At 35.2% G+C, this 23418-nt stretch overlaps 1 protein-coding gene across 2 annotated transcripts; it reads right to left on the bottom strand.

The window, feature by feature from the left end:
- Window positions 1–9139: 9139 nt before the first annotated feature.
- On the bottom strand, window positions 9140–11267 carry LOC131032834 (probable UDP-arabinopyranose mutase 5). 2 transcript variants are annotated; one of them, XM_057963879.2, is made up of 3 exons: window positions 11012–11267; window positions 10755–10920; window positions 9140–10562 (listed from the first exon to the last, which is right to left on the bottom strand). In XM_057963879.2, exon 3 carries the CDS (start codon window positions 10559–10561, stop codon window positions 9509–9511), a length of 1053 nt encoding a protein of 350 aa, XP_057819862.2. In that variant the 5' UTR covers window position 10562; window positions 10755–10920; window positions 11012–11267; the 3' UTR covers window positions 9140–9508. The 2 variants fall into 2 exon arrangements, with proteins under 2 accessions (XP_057819862.2, XP_057819863.2); XM_057963880.2 differs by having other exon boundaries at window positions 10755–10938; window positions 11012–11258.
- Between the last annotated feature and the right edge of the window lie 12151 nt (window positions 11268–23418).

Here is a 23418-nt window from a genome sequence, read left to right as displayed (position 1 = left end):
AGATAAAGGTTGGCATTTGGAGCATTAGGGATCTAAAGTATTAACTACTTTGTGGGAAAAAATTGCAAGGGATCTCTCTTTAACATCCTGGTTTTTACAACTCAACAAAACTTGCTTCAAAAAGTGTTCATAAAATTTTGAATCCCTTCCTTAATGCAAGGTGGTAGGTTGGTGTGGACTAGTAATCCACATGGTACATATTAGTATGCCTTGTTAGGAGCTAACATTCTTCTATAACTCCCAATGTGTTGATTGAGTTTGTTTGGGGAAGTGATGCTCCTCCAAAGAGTTGTGTTTGTATAACTAGGTGGGAGCAATAGAATTTTGACATACGATAATTTGCAAAAATGTTGCTTTGTGGGTTCTTCTAGATGTTCCTTGTGCTTGGGTGTCAATGAGACCATTAGTCATGTACTCTTGCAACACAGGTTTTCTTAAAGAATCTGGTTCAACATTTTACACTTCATGAAAATGAATTGGGCTCTCCCAAAAAAAATTAGTGAGCATTTTTATCAATGGCCATAAGCTTCTAGTTGGACATCTACCTATGGCAAATTTTCTTCTATTGTATTGTTTTGGGGTTATGGATTGAAAGAAACAATTGTCATTTTCAAAATTTGGCTTCATCATGAGGTCATTGTCAAAATAAAATTCATTTGACAATTTAATGCCACTCCATGATTACACTTATGAAAGTGAATTCTTCGTTTTCTATCAAGGAGCTAATTATCCTAAAAAATTGGTAAATTGTTCTATAGTCAAAGAGGCTAGGATGTTTGGGGAAAGCTTATAAGGATTGTGAAACTCGACAATAGCCCCTCAAGTATGGTTATTTCAATTTAAACATTGGTAATTCTCTGTAAATAACCTAGGGCTAGTTGGGACAAGGGTGGGATTTGAGATAGTTTTGATTTTTTTTGTTTAGGGTAGCTCTTTTTTTTCTTGCAATTCAAATATAATAACAAAGTTGAAGCTTCATACTAGTATTCGGGTTTCTTTCCATCATGGCAGTCTCGATCCCCGGTTAAGGGAAAAACCACGGTGGGAACCTACCCACAATAAGATGATACTCTGCAGTAGTATGTGAAAATAGTTACAATGGGGAATGCACCAAAATTCAAGCACACTGCCTAGAGCTTATAGCTCGAGATACAATAACTTAGAAGGCTACAACCCTCAGAGAAGTCTCACTGACTTACAACAAGATTCGGACTACAATCCAGAAGGAGTGAACTGAAAGAGTAGCCTCTGCAAATGCCTGATGACAATTCCGGTTAAGTACATTTATTTGCTCTGCAACACCAATCTCTGCTCAATACAGCACACCAAAAGATGAACCCCTTGTTCGCACATACATCTCTTTCTGATAATGCAGACACAACCCTTAATTCCCAAATTACATTTGTGCTTTAGTTTTTATTACTTCTTTACCATTGAGATGATTATTCCATTATTGTTTGTTGGATATGACTTCTTATGTGCTTTAATTTTTATCACTTCTTTCCCATTGGGATGACTAGTTTGTTAGATATGACTTCTTATTTATTTGTGCTTTAGTTTTTATTACTTCTTTACCATTGAGATGATTATTTCATTATTGTTTGTTGGATATGACTTCTTATGTGCTTCAATTTTTATCACTTCTTTTTCATTGGGATGATGGATGATTGTTCCATTCTTGTTTGTTGGAAACATGTTATCCGTAACTTTATAATTGAACAATTAACCTCCCAATTTCATTTTTTCTATAGAAATGGGTCCAACAAAATCCTTTTCTTCTCAAAAAAAAAACCATTTAGTAATTATCAATCAAACTCTCCCTCATGGGTGGTAGCTTGAGAATGGATTACCACATATGAGAAGTGGTTATAGTCATGACCAGAAAAGAGGCATGTCTACGATGATTAATGGTCAGTGATTACAGCAATTCAGTACATCAATATCCTTATTAACATGCTAATTAGGATGGGAACTAGGTCCAAAATGTAGAAACATTCAAACAAAAATGATTTAGTGCATGCACCGATCCGCGTTCAAACTAAATGTTCCTAACAAAATTCCAATTAGATGAGTTTCCAATCTCCATACATTGTTGTCCACAATAAAGAAGAACTACAAAACCCACAACAATATGTCGATGTTTTTTAATGTTCCTCAACCTGAAGAAATTTGAAGAGATTAAATTTATCATTTCTGTATTTTGGATATGCTGGATACTACAGAATATCCAGAATGCAGTTTCGGTCAAAAACAAGTAGACAAATCAAAAATCGCTTGTTTGATTACATTGGGGAAACTGAGGTCTATATTAGAGAATCTACCCTAAAAAAACCTTTAGAAATGACAAAAGTTTTAATTTTGTTTTTGTTTTACCCTAATTATATTTTGTTTTATCAAAACAAATATTTAAACTAATCTTAAATAATTAAGAAAAAAATACATTTATTTTAAATATTACAATTTTAAAAATAAAAATAAACAGTCATTCTTGTTATTTCAGTCAACTCTGGAGTGAATTCAGAGGTTAAGGCACAAATGTACATTGATAAATTACAGTACTTATGGAGAGAGATTCCTTTGGTTTGATCCTGATGTCTTGCAGTTAGAAACCCAAGTACATGAAGTGCTAAACCATAAAGGTACAACAAAAGAGGGCATACTTTAATAGATGATTCTTTACAACTAGATTTGCTGTGAAATGCTGCCAGTAATATTCCAACCCTCAACCATTACAAAACATCCAAAATTAAGTTTTTCTATATCCTAATGTACATAGACTTTTCAAAAATCCTTCTTTAAAAACGAAGTTTCTTAATATGCTTCTTAAGCAACTTTATGTCTTCCCAAGCTGTTATAGAGTTGCCTAGAAAGTACTTACTCCGAACTGCTCTAGCTACTCTCATTTTGTTTAGCTTGAAAACAACTTCCACCATAACTTCGTAGAAAACGCCCTCAGATTTCGGCTACGTCAATTGTATTTTAGACAATGGTTTTCTTGGAACCTCAATATCTAAGTCCATTGTAGAAAATCAACACTTGAAGACTGAAACCCATACTCTCTCAGTTGGAAGGATAGGTTGTACATCGGGAATGAATTTCTGTGCTCTTTCCCGTTGGGTTTTTGACCAAAAAAGATCCCTCAACTGAAGAATAAAGCACAACTTTTTTAGTAACATTTCTGATTTGTATAAAGATGGACACCAGTTTCATCCGTAATAATAGACTTTAACTCTTCCAAACAATCCAGTGGCACAGGGAAGCCACGCCTCTACCCTAGCAATAATCTTCATATTCCTTTCCACGTGAGTTTCCAAAGCAAGCTCATTTCATGAGGTGAACATTATTGAGCTTAGTTTGGGTAACTGGAGCTTCTTCAATGGCTTTTACTTAGATGTAATAGTTCTGTGAGATATTCAATTGTGTAGTTTTTCATCTCTTTGATGACCAATTTCCATGAGTAGCTACTTCTCTTCCACGAATTTTTGTGGCTCAAAAATTAGTAAAACTCACAAGGCAGTGGGGCCCACAAAGCACTCAAACATATCTAAGCAGTGTTTGTACCAGAGAAAAGGAAGATACTTACATATCAACGCTAGCCCTTTCCCCAGCTAAGCCAATTAAAAGTGTTGGTTGTGATTATCCCACATTACTCACTATAGTGAGACAAGGCAGGATCCTTAAGGGCATTACAAAGACTAAAAAAGCTTTGTCAATGCAGAACAGTATTTGGGGTAAAAATTTCCACGTCGACCTGCTAGCATCTTTCTTCTATTTGGTACTGAAATTGCTTAGAGGTCACTGTGTTCTTTGTAGGTCAGTTATTGAATGGTTAACAAGCTTGTAAAAGAATTTTGGAAGCGTTAAACAGTCCCTCATCTCCAGGGATCATGTATCAGTCCAAAGATTTGCAACCAAGAACCATCTTGCCCCAACTCAAAATGGCACTGAACAACTTTAAGATAAAAATCCTCATATCAAGTGCAAATCAAAAGAATGCATCTAAGATGGTATATACTATAATCCTTCTACGGTTATGCTTCTCGGCTCTTTGGACTTTCATCCAACTTGGCTCTAGATTATTATTCAAGGTTTCCACGTTTTTGTTGCCAGACTTTAGGTCATCGCCAAATACACAGCCTTATCTCTTCGTTCAGTGTACTCCAACACTAAGGCAACACATCAGATTTTTATTCCCAAGCAAAACCATGTACAAGCCCCTAAAAAGTTTCTCCTTCAAATATTCCCATAGTTGAAACCAACTGTGATGGATGAGTTCACGTCTCCTTGACATCACTAATTAACTTCTTTGATAATCCTCTAAAATATTGCATGCACCATTCAGTGAGATAACAGCAATGTCTGCAATCAATTATATTTTAGGTATGTACTACTGCTATCAGTTTTACAGTTATTCATTTCAACAGCAATCAAAATCTTTAAAGAGAGATGCTCATGTGCCTATCAATTTCGATGTCGATTACAGATATTTTTTCCTTGTACCATTTGGCCTGTCAGCATCCCATGTCAACAATGGCAGAAATGCCTACAAATTCTGATAATTGTCTGAAATGAGTGATACCATAAGAATGCAAAGCTCTTAGTTGACAATTTTAAAAGAATATTATAACATCACAGAATTACAGCTGACAACATTAAACCAGCGAGTTCCCCTTTAGCTTGGTACCCCAAGGATACTTCTAGAACACCAAACCCTTGAAGAAAAAGCAACGCCCACATTCTCTTCATGGGCAAAATAGGGCCCACAACCGTCTTTAATACATAGATCGGGGAAGAAAGCTCTGCTAGGTATTGAAAAATGAGTAGTAGTATTCACTATGATCTCTAGCAGGTACCCTTCAAATTTTTTTTCTCTATTAACTCATAGAACATCTCTAAGAGGGGGAATTTGCATAAGAGAAATCTTCAGCACTATTATGGTACCACGAAAATTATTTTTTGTTTTTGTGAACAACACATACAGTCGTTCTATCAGATCAAGCTTGCAAAATTTGAATATTGAAGCAGCATACAATTGAATCATTTTTTTTATTTTTGAGTTATTTCTGTAGGCTGCACAAGATGCTTTCACATTCATGCAAGACCCATATGAGGATTATTCAAAGATACCTTGGCACGTTCACAGAAGAATGTAAAAGAAACAAAATCATGCAACATCCTTCTGTAAATACCACACATTGCTGGTGGCACTCTTAAAATAGATTCTACTGCAGAAGACAATTCAGTGTCTGGAAAGAAGTTCTAGAAATCAGGAAACAAAGAGAGAGGGGATAATTTTTTAAGTGCTTCTATGAGATTTAAACAGGCATTTTCTAATATTGAACTTGCAACTTGGCAATTTCTCCTTCACTACAAAAACTATGGTCAAGCAAAATGGTGCTCGGTAGGTGAAAATGCCATTCGTGAGTGAACAATTGGGATCCTATATAGGTGTTCTTTCTTGTATTGAGAACACTAACACTGACAAAATATCCTAAATACCTCAAAATAGACCATATATGAGGAGTCTGTTGAGCTGTGGTCTAGTAGTGTGACGGGGCAGTTAACCCAACATTTACCCAGGTTGGAAACCTGACAGCCATGTCCCCACACTAAACGGCCTTGTGTTAATGCAACTTGGTACATGAGGTGGACTATTTAGCTTTCAGAGAATACTTGCATTGCCCTATGGGCAGTATCACTAACAAAGAACCTAAACCATGGTGGGAGTGTATAACTTTCAGATAATTGATGGACCAGTTTACATTGCAAAGAGAGACTATATATACTGGGAAAATCATAACATACATTGCAAACTTGGAAGCAATACCGATGGCTCCTTGGTTCACTGTTGGCTTCGATCACACCACCTGAATGGCACTAGAAACGAGGGGATGACCCAAGGGGCAGGTACCAGGCAACTTTGGCAGGACAGATACCCCCCAGACCCAGCATGAAAACCAAAGAAAGACTCTGCTTTCAAAGAAAATATTGAGAACAATTAATTAGTAAACAATGACAACAATAACACATTACATCATTTTCCCGTTAAGGGCTGATAGCTAGTAAGAATAAGAGAAAAGAAAGCAAATGACAAAAGCTGCTAAGAGGGGTAAACCTTTTTTATGGCACCTCGACAGTTAATCACAGTTTAGCAGGAGCGAAAAAAAATTTAAGTGATGAGAAAGGTAGTTTCATACTAGGTGGCTTGCAAATTCTTAGGAACGAAACTAATAACTATGTGGAGTGGATTGCCCTCCTGGCAGGTAATCATGCTTCTTGTAGAGCTTGTTATAGAGATATTGAAATTTTAAGGCATTTTGTTAACAGTTATTAATGTTGTTAACAAGGGGTACTGTCCAAAGATGGCACCTCAAAGCAATCTTAGTAGAAATTTTAATATTGAAAGAAGTTTCGTTCCTTTAAAATATTCCATTCTTTTAGAGAACAAATTAAGGCTGCTGACTTGTTAGCAAACCAGGGTGCAATGCAAACATCTTTCTCATTGGTGGAAAGTACATAGCTTAAAGATTAGGATAATTTGAGCAAAATAATAGAAAAGGAAATGTCTGTAAAATGCATTGTTCCTTTTAATATACAATTAGTGTTTTGTTAGAGGCTAGCTGACAGCCCTATCATAGCTTCAATACTCTCACAGATGCTTGGAGTCTTCCCATTTACTATAAGCAAGTATAAAGATCTTCATCTATAATGCAGAGTTGCCAAAGTTGCCTAGTGAGGTATCTGTCCTAACAAGGGGTTATTAGGGTTTGTGTTGCTAGTGAGGTTTGAAGCTAGATTTTATTTAGCAAAGCAAATGACCGTGATCAAATGAAGCTAAGGCTGGTTACAGATAATAAGCTAACGATTGTTTTTATTAGTAATTCAGCTGCCAACCTAAAAAATATTAAAGCCAGTCAAGGAAAATCTTATGCAGATGGTCAAGATGTGGAGCTCAGGGAAAGCCTGTTGGAGTTATTAGTGTCGTCTTTAACAGCTGAATATGTAGCAAGTTGATTACGGAGAGAAGAATGGAGTAAATGCAAAGGCAAAGGAATTATTGAGAATGGTGAAATAGAATGCAAGCTGAAAGAATGCAGACTTATATTACGGATTTGAGGATATGTGTGGAGATTTAAGATCAGTTATTATAGGATATGAGAACAGTAATGCAGAATATGCTTGTCTCTTTCCATAAGGGTACATTGCATATAATGAGTGGTTACACAATGTCATTCTTGGAGCAGAGAATGCTGACTTGTGCAGAGCGACAGGATGCTGTGGTTCTTGGTCTGAAGTTTCAGAATATGCTTGTCCCTTTCCATAAGGGTACATTGCCGATAATCAGTGGTTACACAATGTCATTCTTGGAGCACAGAATGCTGACTTGTGCAGAGCGATAGGATGCTGTGGTTCTTGGTCTGAAGTTTCATCATCTGGTTAAAGAAGAAGTGAAGCCAGAAGATGCAAAAATTTAGCTTGTCTTCAAGTTTACAACAATGCCTATGAGCATCCGCAATTTGGTGTTCTGGGGAGCCATTCTAGGCAGAGTGGCCAAAAGGAGGATAGTTAAATGTGTTGTTTGTTATGGCAGTCCTGTTATACTACAATGTTTACTTCTATCATTGGTAGTTTTATCTGCAAAGCATTGGACTTTGGCACTACTCCACCCTGTTAAGAGTTGTTAACACAGTTTTACCTTATATATGTTTCATTTCCTAAATAGCTGGGATGGAGCCCCATTTATAGAACACCAATGTTGAGATTAAAATAAATAAAACATTATTTGCAAAAATAGAACAGACCTTTCAATACATTAAGAAAACTCAAAACAAATCCCAATCAAACAACAAAAAGAAAATATGAAAATGATCCTTAACTCACGTTAATCTCCAACTTAACATTTTTTATACACTAATTGAAGAATAAAATGTTAGGAATAAGGGAATCGACATTGACCCATGATTCACCTACATTCTTTCTACTACATGCCAGAAAATATTGTGTTTAATCAAAAACAAAAAGAGATCAATTATAAAACAGATCCATTCTATTTGCAAATGAATGTTTTTAGACAAGTTATAGCAAATATAGCTATCTATGAATACTGTATTACAAAAATCTAGAAATAGAACCTCTAGAATAAAGTAAATGACTAATAATTCAAATATATCAATCTTTCTTCAATTTAAAGTTTGCGACTGATGTTCAACAGTAAGTTCGTTTATTAATTGATATGGTATGTAATCATATTTTTAGGCAATATTCCATTTCATGATATGAAGTTTGAATCTCACAGGAAACCAAATAGAGCCATCCGAATCAAGCATTCATTTAGTTCTCCCAGAAACATAGTATTACAAAGAACTAAATTTCTCAGGTGAGGAGCTCCAATAAAATCATTTTAGAAACTCAAATCTAAGAAGATTCCATCTAATTTAGGCTTATTTCAAATATTTTTTAAAAATCTGCACTAGTAATAATGCTGAATTATCAATTCATTCAGCATTACCTATTCATTCTCTCTAACAACATTATTAATTATCTGTAAATTAGTTAAACATCACAGCAAACCGAAGACCTGCCAGAACTAAACACTGGTTTAATTGCAGCATACATATCTCAAATGAGCAACAAGAAAAGCTTAACAGCATATTTCAGAAACTTGTATCTTAAATCGTCTCTCCAAGTATTATGGCATCGAAACACTCTCTTGGCATACAACACATTGTTAGTTTTGACATCAAAGACATCTCAAGCAGAAAACTTAAACAAAAGTACCCATACGGTTACCTAAACACATCCAATCACAAAGGGAGCAACTGTATATAGATGCCTATTATTCTATAACTCTATAAATTTATTTTTAATATAAAATTTCCCATACTTCAAAAGAACATATGGTATTGTTGAGGAAAAGAAATTTGTGACCGAGAAAATGAAATAAACCTATAATTCTTACCCTTCGGCTTTTATATATGCTGTTCAACTAAAACAAGATTCCTACATGATGCATTTACATTCTCTATGACTCATTTGATTTTCTGTAAAGAATTTGAAACTCATGTCAGAGTTGTACACTCACATAAATGTAGCAAGATCTAGCATGACCAAGCGCCAGATGTGTCAGAGAAGCAGGAAAAAAACGAAATAACATGTTTCATACTTAAATCTTAAAAAACTTCTTTCCATCTCACGGAATAAATTCCTCAAGCCTGAGGCCCTTTAGATCATTAATTTAGTCTTCTCAACGTGCACTGTTATCAGCATTAGCAACAGCGCCAATGCCATCATTTATTACACAGATTATCAGCTTATTACAATACTTTCGTACCCAAACAAATAGAGCCGCACTATTCAGATAGCTATAGCTAAATATGCTTGTATAAATTACCCGATAGAAAAAGTAAGCGGAAACTAAGCTATGTCTGCAATAGATTCTTTATAAGAATAAATGTTCTATGGGCAGAGATAAATGAGAACCTTTAGTCTTTCAACATTACTCAATGAATTAGGAAGAGGCTGCTTTCCATGCTTTGGCCCAATCCTCCATTGATGTACCAACTTCACTGAAGAGGGGATCCAAATTTCTGAACTTGTCCTTTACTTGTTTACCAATTTCTGCAAAGCAGTCTTCAACAGTAAGCGCAGTCCGAGGCAAACGAAGCGCCTGGAAAAATGGTACAATCTCCTCAAGCCACTTAACACCCTCATACTCTCTGCTAAGGCTAACCATTGGATCTCCAAAATCCTCCTTTCTCCACACATAAGGCAGACCTGTTTTGATTCCATAACCAAGATGATCGCATATGACCTTGCAGCATAAACCACACCAGATGTCTTCTAGAGTATCATACCTGGATAAGAGGGGCTTGCCGGCTCCAGACCTAGCAAGTCCTGAAAACATTGCAGGACCGATAATTTCCCTATTGAACGCAATGTTGATGCCGCTCATGGGAAACAAGGCGCCATGGGGAACTGTCAAGACAGCATCAACATACCTGGTGTTTCTTTCATCGGGCTTCAGGATCTGTGTGGGTGCATCATAATCAGGCAAATTCATCCACAACCCACATGATATAGCACAGGGAACACCCTGTCTGAGACTAAATGGGTAACCCCTTACAAAATCTGACCCATCCCTGTAAGGATCATACAACGTATTGAAGAAAAATGGAGTGGAAGGGTTCATGAGATTCACAATGTGCTGCTCTAGGGGATTGATTAAATACCCGTTTGGATCCTTGGCCGGAATACAATCGTCATCCAATGAAAAAATGTACTTTTTCTTAGACATAAGGTACCCAAATGCCCTGCAACTGTGCCCTCTGAAACCTAGGGAGTTCAAAACTCCGATACCTAGTATCCTTTCCATGTCATGTTTTGTATACAGAGTGTGATTCAACCCGGATGGGACTTTAACATTTTCTTCAAGCTCGGGCTCCTGAACTACAATCACATGATATGGAGAGAAAAAGGGCATCCAGGCTTCTAAGAAACTCGGATCTGGGCGAGTTACAGATACCACAATGTCCACTTCATTTGCATTGATCTCCATCGCCATCCTGATACATTTTGTTGGGTGTGTGAGAAAATACCGTTTTAGGCAGATTTAGACTAGAAATTCACTTCAAACAGACCAAAAAACCAAAAAACATATTTTCCACTTACAGATTTAGAAACTAGAATTTCACTTCAAACAAAACCGAAAAACAAAAAACATATTTTCCACCTAAAGATTTAGATAAGAATTGTACCTGTTTATTCTACTCACTGTTTCTTGATACCTTAAACAGAACTGATATGGGTGGTGGCGAAGAATCCCAAGGTTTTGCTGAGCTGATCGAAAGCAGATTTCTATAGGGACCACAAACAAGCCTTTTATATAGCTCCACACACTTCACAACAGTTATTGACTTTTCTCTGTATTTGACAGCATCTCTAATTTGTCAGAAAAGATAGTTAGTAGACAGGCCTATTGTGTAGATTAAGACGTCGGAAAAATGTTTCATACCAGATCTTGACTGTTTTTTTAATTCAACACTTCCCTGAACGCCTTCATCTCCTTCAAGTTACAAATAAATAGTCACCGAAATTGGCTGAGATCGCATTTGTTTCTCCGAGTGATTATATAAAAAACGAATAAGGGTTTGTTCCAGATTTAAATATAAATAGCAGGTTCAGTTTTCCTCCTCATCTATGCCGTCAGCTGCGCATGCTTGTTGGGGAATGCTTCCCGCCTGTTACGGTGAACTTTATTCTATGTTATTAGCCTACCCGCAATTGACGGATGCTACTGATCTTTATGGTATTGCAATAATAAAATTTGTTATCTAATTTTTGGACAAAATTTATGTAATAGTTGTTTAAATATTTTCCCACACTCAATAAAATATAGACCACTTCACCACTCACGTGCTTCTCAATTAGCCCTTTTGCCTATCCCCTTGCTCTTCTTCCTAGTGAGGAGGGCATCCATGGTCCATTGGTCCATTGTGTGCCATCATCAAACGCATCATGACCTTCAATATTTAGCTTCTTAGCTTCATATCTACGTCCCTTCCTTTTTTTAATTGAGATGTTAGGTGTAGAGATGGCACTAGTTGTTTGAGTGATGGTGCACTTTTTCACAGGAACCACCACATCATTTATGTCACGAAAGTCAGCAAAATCATTATCCAAATCATCCATAAAGGGATAAGAGCCCTTAGAGTCAAGCTCGTTATCAACAACTTCATCAATCTGATTAAGACCGAGAGGGTCTTCAATAGGCGGGAATGGGAGGGATAGAATGGGGACAACAATGGGTTGAGAGGGGGTAGGCTCCATAGCAAAGGCAGCCAAAATAGAAGCTAGAAAAGTAGGGTTGGAAACCACATTAGTATCAAAAAAATTCTCATGATTTAGCTAAACAAAATCAAGAATGGGGGTTCTTGGCTTTTTGACCCATTTTTTGAAACTAAAACTCTTTGAAGCATCAAATTTTGACGAAGAGCACTCGACCACCTTGTGGCCAAGCATGTTGTAGTGAAAGCGTCTGAAAGGAAGGCCTTCATAGTTTAAGAATTGGGTCTATGTGTCATGAGAAGAGTGGATATGAACATAATGGTGCACAGGTTTAGAGATGTTAATAATGGCACAAACCTTGGTGTATTTACAAAGTAGTGTCACCAATTTTGAATCCAACTTCACAAAGGTGTTGATTTGCCTGATCAAATCCTTAATAAGCTTTGAATCTTGCATAGTGAAAGGAAGATTATATAATCTGATCTAAATGCGAACAAAAGTGATAATAGCAGCAACATGATTAAAAAATGGATGCTAAGAAGAGATAAATAGGCCCAACTTCCCAAAAAACCAAGGGTCATTATGTTTAACAAAAATGCAATCTTCCATAAAGGCAAAACGAAGCCAAGAAAATCCAAATCAAGGATGTCAAAATCGGGAGTAGTCATGTTGCACGAGGTAACCTTCATCCACTCAACAAACTGGTTGATTGGAGGTCGTATACTCATGCAGTGACTGAGAAGGGAGCGACACCCAATATCGGCAGAGATTGAATCGATGCAAGAATCTAAAATGTGGAAAGTAGCAGGTTCATTAGCCATCCACACCTCAAAGTCTCCCATTGTGCAAGTTTGTAATTCCACTGGCTCTTATGAGAACCAGAGTCATCGAGGCCCGAAGATAGAGGGTCATGTGAAGTATTAGGGCTCTTCTTAAGCACCTACAAATGTAAAAAAGTGTTGTAAGTATGGAATGGATAGCTCCAATTCTTGCAACCATCAATAAACATTGGAATCATTTCATGAGTTTCAATAGAAGCAGACATAAGAGTTGGAATGGTGCCCCCTATAGAATCCCTAATAGGATATGCAAGTTGATTGCGTTGTTTGTGCTTGCCCGAGCGGCGGCTGGTGTCCTTCTTATCTAAAGACTTTGGCTTCCCTTGCTTGATGGCTTGCACCTCCACCTTCATTGAAAGATCTTGCACCAAACCCTTACTTAGTGAGCCTTCTCCCCAACTCCCATCTCCATCATCTGCCGCCACCCCTCCTTCGTTGCGCATGCAAACTTTTTCTCTCATCTCAGAGCTTTCCAATAGGCTACTAATAACTATTTTACATTTCTATCTTGTTTGACATTTAGCTTAATAGTTGTTTAAAATTATTATAATTTTAACATATTAGAGTAATTTTTACTTAAAATTTTTAATATAATATATATTATATTAAGTTAGATATTTATTAATATATTCAAATTAAATATTTATTAATATATTAAAATTATATGTAATGTATAATTTAATGTATAATATTAAAAAAATAATATTTGTGTAGTGTCATAAAATTGTGACCCTTGCAATTTTCGACCACATTGGGGTCTTCACATTGGTGAATCGAATCCCCAAGCTTGATTGGAGACCCGAAACTTGCTCAATCCTTGAAAAACTGCACTTTTTCCACACTTTGCACTGCCTAAACTTGCTTCATGTCCTGAATTTAGGGCAGGACAGGGGCGTGGCACCCTTGTCCCTACCCTATTTTGGGCCCCCTCTGACCTATCCTTGCATTGGGTCTTTCAATTGTAGCGAGAAATCAGTCCAATAACCCTAATTGATGAATATATATGTCGCATTTGCCCTCCCATTTGCATAAGTTGGACAAGGTGGAAAGTCGCATACAACATCCAGTTATCAAGAGTTCATTCATCATTTGTCATCTTGGAAGCTACAACCAATGCAATCTAAGAGCAACATATGCAACAATATCAAAGATGCTAGGACATAATGAGACAACAAGCGGAGGTTTACTGTTTTAAGTATTTCTCTTTTAATTGTTTCATTGGTAATTTTGGAGTTTCTTGTAGGTTTGTATTATTGTGAAACTAACAAATCTTGCAAATTCATTCTTGAAATATTTTCAGGTTACACACTAATATGGATGAACCTAGATTTGTAGAAGAGGCATTAAGTATGAATGATGCAGAATTTTGGAAGATTGCTATGGAAGAAGAAATGGTAGCTTTGAAAAAGAATAATACTTAGGATCTTGTACCATTTCTTGAAGGACGGAAGCATGTTGGTTGTAAATGAGCGACCGAGAAAAAGATTGGTTCAGATGGAAGCATTGATAAGTATAAAACAAGGTTGGTTGCAAAAGGTTACTCTCGAGTTGAGGGTGTTGATTATGGTGAGATATTTTCTCCTGCTGCAAAAATGGCATCCATTAGATTTTTGCTTTCTATTACTATTGCTTATGATTTAGAGGTTGAGAAAATGGATGTGAAAACTGCTTTCCTTCATGTTGATTTGGAGGAGATATTTATATGACACAACCAAAGCACTATGCGGTGAAAGGTAAAATTAATTTGATCTGTAAATTAAAGAAATCTTTGTATGGCCTCAAACAGAGTCCTAGGATGTGGTGCCAGAAATTTGATACATATGTGTTGAGTTTGGGATTTGAGCATTCTAAATCAAATCACTACGTTTATTATAAATCTGATGTTGATCATTTCCTGTAAATTGCATTGTATGTTGATGATATGTTGTTAATTAGTAAAGGGAAAGGTATGATTTCAGAACTAAAGTCTCAACTCGCTACTAAATTTGAAATGAAAGATCTTGGTGTTGCAAAGCACATTCTTCGGACGGAAATTAGAAGAGATATAGTGAACATAAAGCCATGGCTAGGATATAGTAAGTATGTGAATTCTGTTTTGCGAAGGTTCAACATACAGGATTGTGGACCATTATGTGTTCCTTTTGTAGTTAGAACAAAATTATCTGCTTCAAATTTGTCCTACATCCCCATCAGAGATGGAATACATGAGTAGAGTGCCTTACCAAAGTGTAGTTGGAAGTTTGATGTATGTTATGGTCTATACCAAACCAGACATTGCCCAAGTAGTGGGAGTTCTTTCCAGATATATGTCTAATCTTGGTAGAGTTCATTGGGATGCAGTCAAAAGATTCTTCAAATATTTGAAGGGTACCTCAAATTATTATTTGTGTTATTATGGTAATTTAGTTGGATACATGACTTCCCTTGATATTCATGGTTATGTGCATTCAGTCTAGGCAGGTGATATTGATAGCAGAAGATCCACCAGTGCTTATGAATTTACTTTATTTGGTAGTACAATTAGTTGGATGAGTAAGCGACCTGGTTGCGGTTGCTTTGTCCACTACATGAGCAGAGTATATGGAAGTTACTCATGCTTGTAAAGAAACCATTTGGCTTAAAATATCGTGTTCAGATATTGGAAGAAAACAAGGTCTAGCGACAATTTATTGTGACAGTCAAAGTGCAATATGTCTAGCTAAGAAACCAACATTTCATGCTCGAACCAAACATATTGATGTTTAGTATCATTTTGTCAAAGATATGGTCGAAGATGGCAGGATGAAGTTGGTTAAGGTAGAAATTTTGATGAATGTTGTAGATGCTTTAACTAAGGGTGTGAGTACAAAGAAGTTCAGATGGTGTTTGGAGTCTATGGGCCTCATGACCCCTAACAATTGATTTATTGTGTTGATACTCCCTTTACTCTTGCAAGGTGTTCGACAAGTGGGAGAATGTTGGGAAAATGGTGTCTCAACATTGCATTTACATGAGGTTACTATTTATAGTAAGTTTTCATTTGGGCAAAAAATGGTGCAAAATTCTCCCCGAAGCTTCTAGTTGGCTAGATAAGCATTCCGGTAAAGTTACGTTGCAAGATCACAACTAGTTTTGAATATATAAAAGTATGTGTCCGGAGGGGTGCAACGAAAGGTTTAAATTTAATTTTAAGGACTTTAGAGGCCCTAAAACGCCCTGAAAATGGGTGTAAGTGGCATAGCGACTTACGAGGCAATTGAGCATTTCATAGGCTTTTTGACGCTTCAAATGGTTCATCGGTAGGACACATGGTTCTCAAGTTATGACCTCTACAAGTTTGTACTCCTAAAATTGGAAATATAAAATGTATCAGACACATAAATGAGCTATAAAAGGGAGGGACGCATGTTGATGTGTGTTTTAACACGTCACAGGGCATCTAGAAAGGAGATAAGGTCGACTCTACTTTATTAGGTGGGTTTAGCCCATGGTTTTGTAATACCGTTCGACGGTTTCTTGTATTGTATCTCCTATATATGAGGTGTGTGAGATAGAGGTTGTGTGATAGAGTCTTATGGCGATTGAGTTACCTTTGAGTCTTTGATTAGTGGTACTCCTACAAAGAGTTTGCTCTGCAAGTATATTGTAATTTGTTATTGATTACTAAATAATATATTGAGTTGCTTTTGGAGCATGGGTTTTTTCTCCCGAAAGTGTTTTCCTCATGTAAATCATTGTGTTGTTATGTTGTGGTATACATGATATTTTGATTGTTTCTATTAAGTTTCTGTAACTGTTGTATCGATTTGTAAAAGTTTTTACATTACCCTCCTCTCAAGGTTCGTGTAGGAAGTTGTTTTGCTACTTAACTTCCTTGCAAAAACATCTATAACTTTAAAATGGTTAAACATTTCTCAAATCTAAAAAATGTTGCACATTTTATGCTTAGTCTACTATAAGAAAAAAATAAAATCATGGATTTTTGATCAAGTGATGGCCCGCAAACAAAAACAATTTTTTTTTGTTCTAATAAAAAGTTCATAACTAATCATTTACTTGCAAAAAAATTACAAAAAAATGTGGCACACTCGAACATGTGTCCTCTACTTATATTTAAAATTTTGAAAAAAAAAATTATGTTTTGTTTGTACTTAGGTTCCACAAACATACACCTATTTTTTTTGTTTTTTCCCTTGAATTTAAGTACTATTGCATTAAAATTTCAATTTTTCACCAAATAGATTTAGATATTTCCAAAAAGTGACTAGTAGCTTAGAAACTAAATCCAATCTACTGTAAATTTTCGTCTTACATATTTTTCAAATTACGTTAATAACCTATTCAAATTTTTATGTCAAGTTGCCTAATTTTGATTTTCTAAATTTTCATTATCACCTAAGGGCCTTTGCACATACCCTCTTCTAATTTGATTAAATCAAAATCACATCCTTTAGCTATATTAATTGATTATAATTACAATTCACCAATCTCAAGCACATTACTGTGATGTAAATGGATCTTTAAAATTATATTATTATATGCAGTTTGAATTGTAAGGAAGTTAAGTAGCAAAACAACTTCCTACACTAATCTTGAGAAGAGGGTAATGCAATTTTTTTTATAGATCTTTACAACAATTACAAAAACTCAATAGAAATAAATATAAATAGCATGCACGTGATGTTGAACTAATGTCTCTAATTTATATTTCTATTTTATTTCATTTCAAGAACATTACGACAATGAATGCTTGTGTAGACACAATATAAATTTAATCTCAGTTAACACAATAATGCATATCTTGATGTGGTCCAAAGCTCACACACACGGTTTTATTAGAAGCACCAAAGAAACAATCAAGGAAAGTTTTATTATAAATCAACCAAGGATTTCCAAATTCAAGGGATTTCCCCCAACTTAACTTCACACCCCAAAAGTATGAGGGAATTATGATAAGACACATAAAATATGGTGAAATATTTAAGAATACCTTGAGCCTTTTTCAATGAACAATCATCCTCTGTATCATGTTGGGTATGGTCATTAATGCATTCAAAACCCAGCTAGTTGTGCTTAATCAAAAAATCATTTATTAGTGGGCCTAAATCAATAAGTGTACGAGGAATATGCATTTTGATCATAGTCCTCCAAAGATCTATATGGTTGAGTATAAACATGTTTATAAATGATAGATCTCATAGGCTTTCATCACACATTTCTTGAATGATTAATGTATAAAGTATAACACCTCTTTGTTCATGATAAATATCAATATGCACATTTATGAGTTCAACCATAAAATTAGATTCAGTTTGAAATGTTTCTTTATGTGTGTGAATTCCTTCTAAAGGTTGTGATTTTCTAAGTAAATAAGAACTGATTTGAGTATCTTTCAATTAATCCTATTGTTCTTCTAATTTGATTAAATCAAATTGACATCCTTTTGTTGTATTAATAGATTTTAACTGTGATTCACCAATCTCAAGCATGTTACTAAAATGTAAATGGATCCTTCAAATTATATTATCATATATAGTTTGAACTATAAGGAAGTTAAGTAGTGAAAAAACTTCCTACATCAATCTTGAGAGGAGGGTAATGTATAAATTTTACAGTTTTACAACAGTTACAAAAACTTGACATAAATAAACATAAATAACATGCATACCACAACATAGTAATTTACGTGGAGAAAACCCTTTCGGGAGAAAATCCCACACTTCAAAAGACACCCAATATCTTATTTTGAAATCAATAATAGATTACAATATACTTGTATAGCAAGCTTCTCATAGGAGTATTACCAATGAAGATCCATACATAATTCAATTGCTATAAAACTCTCACACATCTATTATATAGGAAATATAATACATGAAACTATCAAACACTACTATAAAACCATGGGCTAAAACCACCCAAGTGTGGTGCCGATGTCATTAATGAAATCACAAAATTAATCTGTCCTGAATTCCCATCTCTTCCCAATAGATTGGTTAAAATTGACAGCCCTTCCTTTTCAATATTAGCCCTATCAGTGAGTCCTTATCCTAAATTTGGGAAACTCTGTTCCAGCTTCTTCTCGTTTTATTTGAATTATGAAAAATCTTGGTATTAAGATCACCTTCCTTCAATCAACCAGCCTGTGATTTGGACTTCCAATAGCATTCTTCGTGTGCCAAGATTTCGTTGTATTCAAAGAGAAGTTCCTTTTCCTTCAAAAATTTAGTTTCTGACATTCTGTTTTTTTATGACATATTGACTCGATCGATCCATCTCCCCTTCAATCCTTATCTTTTTTTCAAAAATGTTTTTGATGACATTCTTATTCCAGTCCTTGATTTTTTCTTTCAGTGCTTGAAGTCTTTTGTAAAAAAATAATATTTTCGTACCTTTGATATGCCTCGATTCCGTCCACCAATCCTTTATGGTATCGATGAATCCCAGACATCGAAACTTCATTTTTTAAAATTTGAATTAGCTCTTGATAGAGCAATACTATTCTACTAAATTAAGCTCTAGTAGAAAATGATTAGAAATTGGGATTGATTTTATGATAGTGCTTGGTTGAATGTTTGTACTAGCCTAGATGTTCGAAATGAGGAATTGATCAAGTTTCTTTGTGATGTTGGAGTGACCTCTTCTCTTATTTTTCCATGTATATTTCCCATTGGTTGGGGCTATATCTTAGGATCTTTAGAATTGATATAATTCACTATAGATTTGGTGCAGGAGCACCCAAGACAAGATTGGCCACCACGAGGCCATAATGAAGATTTATGCGATAATTAAGTCTATGAGGTTAAAATGACCATTTGATATTTTAAACATGGATAATAATGCCATTTGGAGTCATCAAACTCATGTAATGAGTCATTTTGTAATAAGTTGTCAAAATTGCCATGTTGGGCAAATAATATCAAAATGAGTAATGTAATGGGGTTCAATGGGTATAATAGGTTTTTAATGAACATTTCAAGTTTCATAAGGTCTTATGTGACCATATTAATGTAATGAAATTGATTAGAAAGTTTCAAGATGCAAAAAAGTTAAAAACTTGTCAATTGACAACTAAAAGTGTCAATTTGACAATAAATTAAAGTTGTAAACACCCAAAAGTGGTTGTATGGGTGGTTAAGAGTTGGTTTTCAGTTTCCATGAAGGTAAGAGGTTTAAATATGTTTGTAATGATCCAAAATGAGAGGTAGAGGGTCAGATTTTCTGGGCATTGTAAGAGTTTGGAGTTTGGCAATAAAAATACAAGGTTTTCCTTGCAATTTTGGTCTAAAATCTGCACTTTATTGGTCTGAAACTCTTCTTCTTTTCTTCATTCTTGATTGGAAATGGATTTGGAAATGTAGAGGAGTGTTTGTACTATAATTTGATACTATTATTGAAGGTGTTACATTCAAATCTGATTCACTTCTATTTGTTGTCCTAAAATCTGTTGTAGGTGATTATTTTTGGGAAGTTTTGAGAGTCACAATGCAAATGTGGCCCATTCCACTTTATGTGATGGTTGTTTCTTATGGAATGGGTCAGGAATATTGTATTATATGTGTCTCTAACCTTACATGTGCGGGGAATAATGTGGAGATGAAGTGTTGATACCCCAGGCTAAGAGATTGAGTGAGGAAAAGCATGAAAATGGAGGCATGAGTATAGCAACAGAAGATCTACCTTAAGGAGGTAGTGATTTTATGTGAAAAAGATTTAGGGGATGGTAAATTAATGGTGAATACCAAGTTTCAAGATCTGGAAGTGAGTTTTGGGGTTTGAACAAGGAGGTTCTAGTTTTCTAGGCCTAAAAAGGGGGGCTTAGTATCTAACCTATCAAATCAATGTTTATTGTCTTGAAACCTGGAAAATATATGGTTTTGGAACATTTTTCAATACTTTTTTTTGGTTTTGATTTGTGGTCATACCATCTATTGGTACTTGCTTTGAAAAAGAGGGCTAATTGGGCCTAGTTGGTGTGTAGTAGGGTGCTGGTATGAGTATTTCGTCCAAAAGATCAATAGTTTATTTTCACATATGTTGTGTTGGTTCCAAAAGGGTATCCAGATATATAATTTATTTTTCAAGTGTTTTGGGATTATTGTGAGTAAAGGTTAGAATACCCGCTGAATAGGGCTACTAGGGAATTGGCCTACTTAGGGACCCAGGTAAGGGTTTGTGAGAGAACCAGTTGTTAGGGTGAGTGAAGCCTATTGGGTAAAGTGGAATAGGGTATGTATATACCTTAGGAATTGTTGGAACAAGTTGGTGAGGTTGATAGTTCTATTTGAGCATCTTAGTGAAGCCTAGTGAAGGAAGGTGAAACAAGAAGAGTTGAGTTTTTGAAGAAACAAGAATGAAAAGTTGCAATGTGATTGTGGGAGGGTCCATGATGCTCTGCATCATAAACATATCAGAGCAAGGCAGTAGGTCCTTGCAGATTTCAGATCGAAGACTGAGAGATAAAAGAGGAAACCATCATGGAAGAAGGTGAAGAAATGTGGGCAAGGTATGCTCAGGGGCACTCTATATTCCAGACACAATTCAAATGCAGGGTTAAGGTATGCAAGGTTGTTGTTAGCAGTGGTTCTCTTGAAAATATAGTCTCAATAGAGATGGTTGAGAAGTTGAACCTGCCAAGGAAACCTCTTGAGTCACCTTACAGAGCATATGGGGTAAGCAATGATCAATGGGTTGATGTTAAAGAGCAAGCATATGTTTCTTTCAGCATTGGTTCATATTATGATACTATTCTATGTGATATTATTCCATAAGACTCCATCACACAACCTCTATCTCACACACCTCATATATAGGAGATACAATACAAGAAACCGTCGAAAGGTATTACAAAACCATGGGCTAAACCCACCTAATAAAGTAGAGTAGACCTTATCTCCTTTCTAGATGCCCTATGACATGTTAAAACACACATCAACACGCGTCCCTCCCTTTTATAGCTCATTTATGTGTTTGATACATTTTATATTTCCTATTTTAGGAGTACAAACCTGTAGAGGTCATAACTTGAGAACCATGTGGCCTAATGATGAACCATTTGAAGCGTCAAAAAGCTTGTGAAATGCTCTATTGCCTCGTAAGTCGCTATGCCACTTACACCCATTTTCAGGGCATTTTAGGGCCTCTAAAGTCCTTAAAATTAAATTTAAACCTTTCATTACACCCCTCCGGACACATACTTTTATATATTCAAAACTAGCTGTGATCTTGCAACGTAACTTACCAGAATGCTTATCTAGCCAACTAGAAGCTTTGGGGAGAATTTTGCACCATTTTTTGCCCAAATGAAAACTTACTATAAATAGTAACCTCATGTAAATGCAATGTTGAGACACCATTTTCCCAACATTCTCCCACTTGTCAAACACCTTGCAAGAGTAAAGGGAGTATCAACACAATAAATCAATTGTTAGGGGTCATGAGGCCCATAGACTCCAAACACCATCTGAACTTCTTTGTACTCACACCTTGAAAATATCATTCCTATTTTCTTCATTGTCAAATTCAACTATACAAAAATGTTTGGGGATGAAACTTATGTTTCTTTTGCATTATGCCAATTTTGTTTGATCCATTCGCTGATTTTGTCTCGACTCAAAGCTTTCCCCATTATTCTTTAGATAATAGCCATGTGTTTGTAAGCACAAATATCTTTCTCCATGATATTAGAGACATTAATTTCACTCACTGTGCTTTATGATTCCTTCACTCTAGGGTTTGTAGTCTACTTGAGGGTTTCAAATTTTTGTTTCACTTTGTTTTGTTAACATGCCATCTTAATTTCAATCATCTATTAGTTTAAATTAAATTTTGAAATTTAAAATTGTAAATATTTTATCAATATTAAAAAAGTATTTTATGAATTATTTTATGAATGTTAAAACACTATTATATTAAAAAAACAAGAATGATATGGATAAAGATATCCTTAAAAAAAGAGAATTTTCTTTAAATTACTAAATAATAAATTGTCATTAATGGATAAGGATATGCTTCCTTAAAAAGATTTTAATTTACATACAACACACTTCTATCCTTATTTGATCATTTCATTTGTAAACTAGAAAGTTTCAAAACAAAATATAATATAAAGATCTATTCAAACCCATTCTAAAGCTCTCGATCATAATTTTTTTTTTCTGTGTTCTTTATGTCAACATCAGATAAGTGGATAAGAATTTTTTTATTTCTTCTAAACGCTTCCAATGAAAAATAATATTTGAACAAATAAACAATAGAGAAAGGTTTATTCAAGTCTCCTCTCCACTCAGTTACTTCCAATATTCATCTAATCCATTTTCTATTATCATTATTTTTTTGCACTCTCAAAGAACTGTTTGGGCTTTCAAGAGGATAAGAAAAGCTAAAAGCAACGATTGTTTTTAGAGGATTTGCCAAAGAAGATTATAAATTTAACACAATTCATCCCTTGTGAACATATTTTTGTCATAGATTCACTTTCATTGGAATTTCAAATCTTGCACCCAAAAATTGATGGTTGACTCTTTTACTCTCACTATAAAAGAGAATGAGAAGTTAGCAACAACATGCTATTTTTGGTTGGAACTAATTCTATTCTTTTATTGCTCATGTTAGAAGGGTGGGGATGGGAGTCATTATTTCTTAGATTTAGGTAATGATCATTTTAGATTATTCAAATAACATCTACAATAATGTCCATGGAGAAAATTCTCGAAGACTTCCTTGCAGGATTAGGGCAAAGCAATAATGCACAATAGGACAAATTAATGGCAATGACCTACATAGTATTACTTCCCACCATGCAAATAGTATAAAA

Source organism: Cryptomeria japonica, chromosome 5 (assembly GCF_030272615.1).
Source record: "Cryptomeria japonica chromosome 5, Sugi_1.0, whole genome shotgun sequence".
NCBI lineage: Eukaryota > Viridiplantae > Streptophyta > Pinopsida > Cupressales > Cupressaceae > Cryptomeria > Cryptomeria japonica.
This window is presented reverse-complemented; position numbering and strand designations above follow the sequence as displayed.

Excerpts from the sequence above, each read along its gene's own strand:
- LOC131032834 (XM_057963879.2), bottom strand. The coding sequence starts at position 10,561 with ATGGCGATGGAGATCAATGCAAATGAAGTGGACATTGTGGTATCTGTA.